Here is a 9,230-nt window from a genome sequence, read left to right on the forward strand (position 1 = left end):
CCGCAGAGCGTCCTCCCTGCCGGTGAAACCGCGTGGGACACAACCCATCGCCGCTCGTCACCTACTTACAAGTCGCTGTCGCTAGGATTCCCGCCACTCCTCTCAGACCAGCCCCCCACCTCTGCCACTTTTCGGAGTCCCCCGCCCCCGTCTCTGCCTCCCCGGAGCTGCGGGGCAGTCGGACGCGGAACCGCCGAGCCGCGAGGACGCCTGCCTTGAGCTGCCTTCTCTCCGCAACCGAGCCGGCGCCCCCTGCCCTTCGCCGCGGTGTTGGGCGGGCGCCCCTACCGCCCTCGCTCAGCGGCTCATCCCGGCCTTCCTCCACGCTGTCCTCCAGCCGGTCCCGTAGCTTCGCCACAGCCGGGTGCGGCGGGGCAGGCGCGATGCGACAGCTGTGCCGCCGGGGCCGCGTTCTGGGCATCGCGGTGGCCATCGCGCACGGGGTCTTCTCCGGCTCCCTCAACATCCTGCTTAAGTTCCTCATCAGCCGCTACCAGTTCTCCTTCTTGACCCTGGTGCAGTGCCTGACCAGCTCCACCGCGGCGCTGAGCCTGGAGCTGCTGCGGCGCCTGGGGTTCATCGCCGTGCCCCCCTTCGGCCTGAACCTGGCTCGCTCCTTCGCGGGGGTCGCCGTGCTCTCCACGCTGCAGTCCAGCCTCACGCTTTGGTCCCTGCGCGGCCTCAGCCTACCCATGTACGTGGTCTTCAAGCGCTGCCTGCCCCTGGTCACCATGCTTATCGGCGTCCTGGTGCTCAAGAACGGAGCGCCCTCGCCGGGGGTGCTCGCGGCCGTGCTCATCACCACCTGCGGCGCGGCTCTGGCAGGTGAGCTGGACCCGCGCGGACCCCCGACCCACGCCGCCCCACCAGCCAGTGACCTCAGGGATCACTCAGTGCAAAGCCCTCACTTCCAGATGGGGAGACTGAGGCAGGGAGCTTTGAACGCGGTGGCTCCGCTAGCAGATGGGACCCCTGAGACCCAGCCGAGTCTTCCTCTGCGCTCCGGCCTCCTCCTTTAGAGCCCTCACTCCCACTACTAGTCCGGGTTTCCGACCCCCGCCCCTGTCTCGCTCTTTAAAGCCCTTCCCTCCTCGCCCTCCCCCTTCCGTCTTCCCCCTTTATTTCTTCCTTCCTCCGGGAGGGGGTGGGCGAGCCGCCCTAGCCTGGGAGCTAGAGCCCCCAGACCGAGACGGAAGGTGGGGGTCGAGAACTTCCCTGGGTCACGCGGGGCCGGAGTGGGCAGGGACGATGCGAGCCAAGTTTGAGCCCCGAGGCTAGCTTGGGATCTCCGGCGCCGCGCAGGGGGCTGCAGACTCTAGGCAGAGGTGGGCGGATTGAGACTCGGGCAGGTTGGGCGTGGAGGACTGAGCGAGATGGGTGCCTGCGGAGCGGGCAACCTTCTTTCGAGGGTCTCCCCATGCCCACGCTGCCCGGGGAAAGCCACGAGCCGGGACCCCCCTCTCTCTTCTGTGCCCCACGGAGGCGGCAGTCGTACCACGTGCCCAGACGACACCCGTGCCAGCTCGGGGAAGCCACAGCGCCTACTCCGAGGGCATCGGTGGTGTCCTGAGCCTCTGTCTTGGAGAGAGGTAGACGGGACGCCCCCGAGGATAAGGAAGGGAGGGCGCGCCTCTCCTGCCTTGAACTGGGCAATTGACTGTACTTGGCTTTTCCTTTCGATACGCGTGGGTAGAGCTAGGGCGCACACCCTACTTTCCAGCCTACGCCGTTGCCCCCCGTGGATGCCAACTCCCGCTAACCCAGTGTCTTCTCTGTTTCCTTCCTGCCCTACGTTCCTCGGACCTCTCTCGATGCACTCCAGGAGCCGGTGACCTGACCGGCGACCCCATCGGGTACGTCACCGGCGTGCTGGCGGTGCTGGTGCACGCCGCCTATTTGGTGCTCATCCAGAAGGCGAGCGCAGACACGGAGCATGGGCCGCTCACCGCGCAGTACGTCATCGCCGTGTCCGCCACCCCGCTGCTGGTCGTCTTATCCTTTGCCAGCACCGACTCGATCCACGCCTGGACCTTCCCCGGCTGGAAGGACCCGGCCATGGTGACCATCTTCGTGGCGTGCATCCTGATCGGCTGTGCCATGAACTTCACCACGCTGCACTGCACCTACATCAACTCGGCGGTGACCACCAGCTTCGTGGGAGTGGTGAAGAGCATCGCTACCATCACTGTGGGTATGGTGGCCTTCAGCGACGTGGAGCCCACCTCTCTATTCATTGCTGGCGTCGTGGTGAACACCCTGGGCTCCATCATTTACTGTGCGGCCAAATTTTTGGAAACTAGAAAGCAGATCAACTACGAGGACCTGGAAACACAGCCGGGGGGAGAGGAGGCGCAGCCAAGTGGAGATCAGCTGCCATTCGTCATGGAGGAGCTGCCCGCAGAGGGTGGAAATGGCTGGTCGGAAGGTGGGAAGGCAGCAGGTGGCTCCACTCAACGGGATGGGCAAGAGGCTAGGGGCAGCCCCAGAGGGGTCTCGCTGATGGCTAGGAGCTCGCAGATCTCAGACAGCCCTGAAGAAGTGGGCAGGAGTTCATTAAAGGATGCTTACCTCGAAGTGTGGAGGTTAGTTAGGGGAGCCAAGTATGTAAAGAAGGATTATTTGATAGACAATGAGGAGTTACCCAGTCCTTGAAAAGGAAATGCACGTATGTATATATGTACATACACTTATTTTATATGTGAAAGATGACATATTTTAATGAGGAGCCGCCCAGTTTCATGCTTTGAGTGGGGAAGGGGAGCAAAGAAAGAAGCTGAAATGCCTGACTGCAACAATGTTGTACCCGCGTGAATTTTTTAGCCTGAGAATACCAGAGGCATCAGAGAGGCAAAAGAATGTGAAGGTGACTAAGAAACAAAGGCAGGGTTTCAGCTGCAGATTCCTAGCACATTTTTGGTCATTATGACCATAACCAAATATCTGCATGTATGGAGAGTCCTTCAACCACCCCCTCCAAAGATGGAGCATAGAGATGATGGCAGCACTTAATTAAGTTCAAAGATTACATGCAGGGGCACCTTTTTGACGATAGTTTGAACTATAGTTTTTATGGCCACTTCGGAAGAATATATTATTGAAATGACATATTTAAATACACTGAATTAATGTTTACTGTTTAAAGTCACCAGAAATATGTTTACTCTAATTTACTTTCAAAAAATATATAAGTGCTCTACTCTTCTATTGGTAGAAAATGTTAAAACTATTTTGAAACTGAATTCTTAGCTTTAATCATGAAGTTTAAAGTTGGCTTTTAGTAATTAAAAATATTTGAAAGGTTTTTTAGTTCATTGCTTTGTAATATTTGTTATTGAATGCCATAACCTTTTTAAAAAACAGTTTTACTGTGTCCAGTATTCTTTCAAGCAAATGCAATGGCTGATGTATAATTCAGTGTTAACTGAAACCCAAACAGAAATGAGACCGTTCAGTTAAGCTAGGCCTTTCAAGTCGCACTGCGCATCCTAAACCGTGTTACAAAAAGAGCAACTGCTATATTCACTTTATGATATTTTTCTATCTTAAATTTGTCAAAATAAAGTATGAGTCTCTGCTAAAAGGTATATTGTTAGAAATTTGTCTTAGACACATCTGTGTTCTGTTGTTGCTGTATGGCTTGTGTTTGCCCCCTATGAGTGGTGTTTAGTATCTGGGGCACAGGGCCCACCCTCCATCAGGAACTTCCTAAATTAGCATGGCAGTTTGGTTTCAAACAACAACATCAAAACCACTCTCATTTTCCAGTCAAGGAAAGGTAAAGTAGAATAAAGTCCTGCCTCATGCCGCCTTATGAGAGCCATCCACAACTGACTTCAGTTAAGGTGGAGTTTGAAACGTAATAAAAGCGGGAAGCCAGGGGAAGTCTTCCTGTCAGCCCCTCCCAGACTGTACTTGGAAGGTGAAGACACTCATCATTTGCCAGCATGTTTCTGAGACTTTATTTTTCTTCATTTTCCAAAGATGAAAACCAAGCAAAAAGCAGAGGCATCAGTTTTTCTCTACAAGCTGGTAAGTGTCATTGTGACGGTTTGTGATTGGTTCTGGCTTGCTTGTTTTCATCAGCAATTGATGTTTCCATAGGTACCTCTAGAAGCCATTTAAGTGGTAGGAGCTGTCACATGGCTGCAGTTAGAAGTGGTTGACTAGAGTTATAATGACTTCTTTCAAAATAAGCATTAAAGGTAATGCCAGCATGCCAGAAGGCAACATCCTGTAGCTACTCTGTGAAGCTGAGAATTTGTGAAAAGAAGCAAAACCGAACAAAGTATATATTTTTTAAGTCCACTATCAGACAAATCAATAAAATGATTGTTTTTCACTGAAAAAATTCCCTTTTGGTTAAAACTGTGGGTTTGCATTTATTACAAAAAGATTAACTCTTTTCTGTCAATAGACTTGTAGAAACATTTGTAGAGACACTCCAACCAATCCAGTGGAAGCATTTCCTTTACTTGGATGGATGAACTCCATTCATTCAAGGATGGTCATGGGAACTGTCGGAGCCAAGGAGGTGCAAAGGTACTTTTGGTAAGACTTAAGTTTCCTATTTTTCTTTTCTGGGCTTGCCTGGTGGCTCAGCAGTAAAGAATCTGCCTGCCAGTGCAGGAGATGCGAGTTCAATCCCTAGGTTGGGACGATCCCCTGGAGAAGGAAATGACAACACACTCCAGCATTCTTGCCTGGGAAATCCCATGACTAGAGGAGTCTGGTGGGCTACAGTCCACGGGGTCATAAAGAGTCAGATGCAACTAAGATGCAGATGCAGATGCAGACTAAACAACAACAACATTTTTCCTTTCACTGGACTTGAACCCAGAAGGATGGGGTGGGGGTGGGGCAGACATGCTGTTATCATCTTACCGCCAGGAAAAGATACAACAGGAAAAATCAACACAGAGAGGTGGACCAGCGTGGGAGAGAGAGAGAGACTGAGTCCTGAGTCCTGATTTCCCAGGGCCCTGGCATTCAGATGACTTTCCTGTAAGTTAGCATTAGACCTCAGATTGTCAGATATAAAACAAGGTCTTTTTTTATTGTTTTTATTTGCTTTAGTCACTGAGATTTCTGCCACTTTCCATAACAAAGAATAACAAGTGACACAAATATAAATGACTGGGTTTTAGCAACAAGGTGGGGTAAAAGGACCAGAAGAGGTTTTTGTTTGTTTTTTGCTTGTTTTGTTTTTCATTTTTCACCAACACAAGCTTTTACCCCTACCCTTGACTAGGGATTAGATTTGCCACTCTGGTCTCTTAAAAATTACCATCTACTCTGTATCACCCATGGTCTTAAACAAACCATGGTTTTACCTATCATCTTTGTCTTCAGTTTACAATTCAGTTGAATCCTACATTCATGCTTCTCAAACTCACTGGGTGTTGGAGCAATGTTTTGTATTGCACACTATTATAAATAATATCTGAGGTTTATTATTATAGTCCTTGCTAGGTGCTAGGTGCAGTTCTCAGTGTTTTACATGGACTAACTCATGTAATTCTTACAGTATTTCTACATGTTGGCTTTAATATTATCCCAATAATACAAGGAGTAAACTGAGGTGTGGAGAGCTAAGGAACTTTCCCTGACCTCTTAGCTGGTGACCTGTAGATGTGGGAGCTGATTTGAACCCAGGCAGTCTGACTCCAGTGCCTGTCTGTCTCACCATTATGCTATCCTGCCTCTTGGTGAGATACATTCAACCTGACATCATAAAGCTGGAGAATGTGGGAGTGCTGGTGGGTAGTTCCAGTGCTTGTTCATTGCAACTCAGTGAGGACCATAGAGTCTGCTGTCCTCAGAAAGAAAAAGGATACAACCTATATGTGTGTGTGTATGAAGTTTCCTGTTTGTGAGCACTAAGGGACCCAGAGAGCAGTTGAGGTACCATGAAAACAGAATCAAGAAAGGGGTTCTATTGCTATTATAACCAAGTCCCCAAGATCTCCAGACTTTCCAGTCCATCACTCATTTAATATTCAAACAAGTCAACTTAATCCTTCACCTTAAATAACCCTGAGAGGTACAGACCTTCAGACTAGTGTTTCTGAGGATTCACTGAGCATGCTCAGTGTTGCTGATTACTTCCTGTTCCCAGATGCTGTGTTGATCATTTTTAAAAAAGAGTTTATTGAAATAGAATTTACATACCATAAAATTTGCTCATTTTAAGTGCATGATAGTCATTAGCATGTTTATAGAATGGTACAACTGTTACCACTGTCTAATTCCAGAACATTTTCATTGTCCCGAAAAGAAATCCTGTACCCGTTAGAAGTCACTATCTATTTTCCCTGAATCTTCCCAGCCCCCGGCATCGCTAACCAACTTCCAGCCTCTGTGAGTTTGCTTTTTCTGGTTAAATGCTTTCTGCTGTCCTGAAATTGCTCTTTCAAGCTGTTCTTCCTAACCTGCTCCTCTGCTCCATTTTTTTTTAACACCAGGTACTGCTATTAATAATAAAAAGTTGATGTTGGGATGCAGTTGATAAGATTTACTGAATGCTTACAACTACCTATCCTAAGGACATTTCAGTGCAGCAAAGGAAAACTTAAAAAGTCAGTATCGGAAGTCTCTGCTCTTGAGGTCTGAGTGGTCCTCTGTCACCTGGGCCCTGCCTGCTGCTCTGTGGGGCCCATTCCTGCCCAAGACAGTGCCTTCCCCACAGTCACACTTACCCTAGGCTTAAGCCCCCAAGATGCTCATTTTCCTATTATTTTTCTGAAGAAGTACCTGAAAGAGCTGTGACACTAAAACAAAAGAGAAATCATTTGACAATATAATTCTTCTCTTCCAAGAATGTGGAAAAGCCATAGTTATCCAAAAATTTCATCCCTGGGACTTCCCTGGTAGTCCAGTGGTTAAGACTCTACTTCCACTGCCGGGGACAGAGGTTCCATCCTTGGTAGCAGGGAAGATCCTACATGCCATGCAGTGTGGCCAAAAATATAAACAGGCTTTAAATTTTTTTTACACAAAACACACACATGCACACATATAGGAGGCTTAGATAGATAGAGAAAGTTATTCTGGAAAAGTTTGTAACTAATGCAAAGTTGGCTATCGGCCCACCTGTTGGCTCCCAGCCCCTCCCACATTCTTCCTTGAACACAGAACTCTAAACTTGTTTGAGTACAAGCAGCAATGTGCTCAGGGAAGGTGGGTCAACCCCCTGTTGGATTAATCATCATTTTTCTAAAGCCTTCATGGAGGACCCATAGCTCTTTGCCAATGATTGGCTTAGCAGAGAGCCTGTGATGCAGCTAGAGAAGGAGATGAATGAGTAAGTATGCTAGGAAAGGGGTTCTGGGCCAGTTCTCTATGATAAGAAGATGCTCTTAACCCTTTATCCTGCCTTTGTATGCAGTTGGTAGGGATGTGATTTCTGAAACTATGGCAGTTATTTTGCAGCCTCAAGTGGACAATCCTAGTGTGAACAGTGATGTGTTCAGGGCAAACAAGAAAATGAGGGGAAAAGCCTGTTTATTGATGCCTTCATTGTGCTGCTCATTTAGCAGCACTGAAACTGCCTACTTCAGGCATCTTGTTACAGGAGAGGACAAATTCCTATTCTAAAGTCATTTGTAGCTGGGCATTCTTTTTCTTTAAGCCAAATCTTCCCAACTGATATTAAATTTAAATTTGATAGTTAATTTTGCATCAGAAAGAAAATACAGTTGAAAAACAAAATGTTTTTTCATTGCAACATCAATTTTAATCCATCCACCTATAATTTATTCCTTGATTCAACAAACACTTAAATAAGTAAATATTATATACCAACTTCTGAACAGTTTATTTCCTTTTTAAAACTATTTCTTTATAGTCAATGTAATTGGTGATTTCTTTATACATGAAGGATTACTTCCAAAAGGGCTAATTTGAGGATGAAGACTAGCCAAACATTCTTTGTTAAGGGCAATAAAAACTCTAAGGTTTATCTTCTAAAGTTTATCTGAAAGACATAACTGGACAATGTTTCCCATAGTCACCAAGAGTTAAAAAAAATGATCCAGAAAGATGAAAAAGGGGCAAAAGTGTCAATAAAAAGTGTTTAGCGAAGGAGATCAAATTGCTCTTATACAGTGAAAGGATCCTTGTGTGTATAATCACTCAGTTATGTCTATCTTTTTGCTACCCAATGGACTGAGTAGCCGGCCAGACTCCCTGTCCATGGGATTTCTCAGGCAAGAATATTGGAGTGGGTTGTCATTTTCTCCTCCAGAGGATCTTTCTGACCCTGGGATTGAACCCTCATCTCCTGTGTCTCCTGCACTGCAGGTGGATTCTTTACCTGTTGAGCCATCAGAGAACTCCAACCTCATTTAAATAGGAAAAAAGCAAATTAACCCACAGTGAAAACATTTGTGTCAGTGAGGCTGCTGGAACGGAAGTTTGTTCGTGAGCAAGCAGATTAGAATCACCTCTGCAGAAAAGAAAACAGATAATAAACAATGTACATTATTATGGGCTGAATGTTAATGTCTCCCTCCTTCACCCCCAATTCATATGTTGAAATACTAACCCTCAAGGCATTGGTATTAAGAGACTGGGTCTTTGGAGTGATTAAGTCATGAGGGTGTGGCTCTTTTACCTGGGATTGGTGCCCTTATAAGAAAACACAGGTGAACGTGCCTCCTGTCTCTGCTCTTTGCCAGGTGAGCATAAAGAGGTGCTGGCCATGTGCAATCCAGGTATCAGGCCCTCACCAGACACTGGATCTCCTGATGCCTTCGTCTCATATGTTCCCAGTCTCTAGAATTGTGAGAAACACATGTTGATTGTTTAAGCTACCCTGTCTATAGTATCCTGTTATAGTGTCTTTAGAAGAAAACTAATAAACTGAATATTCCTGTGAGTGAGGGTTTCTACCATTACAACCCCACCCCTACTTTAAGATTATTATGAGAGAGAAATGCACTTTTGTTGAGATTTTGTATTCAAGCTCCTTTTTAGTTCAGCAGTTTAGCCAGTATTCTCACCAAAAAACACTGTCATCTCACTTGTCACAGTGAGAAAGAATGATTTAAAAAAAAAAGAGGCAGGGAATGAGGACTTCCTCCTACTCTTTTTCTTCTCTTCCTTCTCACTGTCATCCTGACCAACACTCCGTGTGTAACGTCCCAGGACTCCAGACTTCCTATACTTGCTACATCATTTTAATTTACAGAACTACTGAAGGCACAGGACTGTATATAAGAGTGTGGCTGGTT

At 47.0% G+C, this 9,230-nt stretch overlaps 1 protein-coding gene across 1 annotated transcript; it reads left to right on the forward strand.

Moving 5' to 3' along the window:
- The first annotated feature begins 383 nt into the window (after nucleotides 1–383).
- Nucleotides 384–2,652, forward strand: SLC35D3 (solute carrier family 35 member D3). Its single transcript, NM_001192332.1, has 2 exons — nucleotides 384–825; nucleotides 1,823–2,652. The coding sequence occupies exons 1-2, from the start codon at nucleotides 384–386 to the stop codon at nucleotides 2,650–2,652; spliced, it is 1,272 nt and encodes a 423-aa protein (NP_001179261.1).
- Nucleotides 2,653–9,230: the final 6,578 nt, after the last annotated feature.

The sequence above is a fragment of the Bos taurus genome, chromosome 9 (genome assembly GCF_002263795.3).
Source record: "Bos taurus isolate L1 Dominette 01449 registration number 42190680 breed Hereford chromosome 9, ARS-UCD2.0, whole genome shotgun sequence".
NCBI lineage: Eukaryota > Metazoa > Chordata > Mammalia > Artiodactyla > Bovidae > Bos > Bos taurus.